The sequence below is a fragment of the Chanos chanos genome, chromosome 8 (assembly GCF_902362185.1).
Source record: "Chanos chanos chromosome 8, fChaCha1.1, whole genome shotgun sequence".
Taxonomy (NCBI): domain Eukaryota; kingdom Metazoa; phylum Chordata; class Actinopteri; order Gonorynchiformes; family Chanidae; genus Chanos; species Chanos chanos.
The window spans coordinates 32,827,086-32,827,521 of NC_044502.1; the positions used below are offsets into that span (position 1 = coordinate 32,827,086).

At 40.4% G+C, this 436-nt stretch overlaps 1 protein-coding gene across 1 annotated transcript in view; it reads left to right on the top strand.

Moving 5' to 3' along the window:
* Positions 1-368: 368 nt before the first annotated feature.
* The window catches only part of plin6 (perilipin 6), a 12,454-nt gene continuing 12,386 nt past the window's right edge, over positions 369-436 (top strand). The window contains exon 1 of the mRNA XM_030783115.1: positions 369-395. Within this exon, the coding sequence (XP_030638975.1) occupies positions 369-395 (27 nt within the window). The remainder of the gene's footprint in view (positions 396-436) is intronic.

Below are 436 nucleotides of genomic sequence, written 5' to 3' on the forward strand. Positions count from 1 at the left end.
GGGGCTAATTAGGAGTGATGTCATCGGCAGATTGGTCGTCATCAAGAAATAATGGCTGTTCAATAAATGTATTTGTTATTATTAACTTGGTTCATTCTAGGTCGATTCAAGGTCAAAAGTGTGAAGTCAGTCGCACTGCAAGCTTAACCCGATTTGCATGCTATGGTGGTAAAATATAAATGGGTATTGTGGTGCCCTGGCAGCTGACTGCACCATGGGTGGAGACTGCATAGTCATAACGAACGAATTACCAAAAAAAAAAATGCGAACATATCTCTATCTTAGGCTATCGCAAATGGCAAGCACAATAAAGATTACTGTATCTTCTTTCTTTCTTCTTTCTCACTTGTAGATACAGTAGAAGGGACATGTCACACACCAGTCAGAACAATGAGGTGAGTCACAGTCTACTGCTCACAAATACCACAAGTTCATC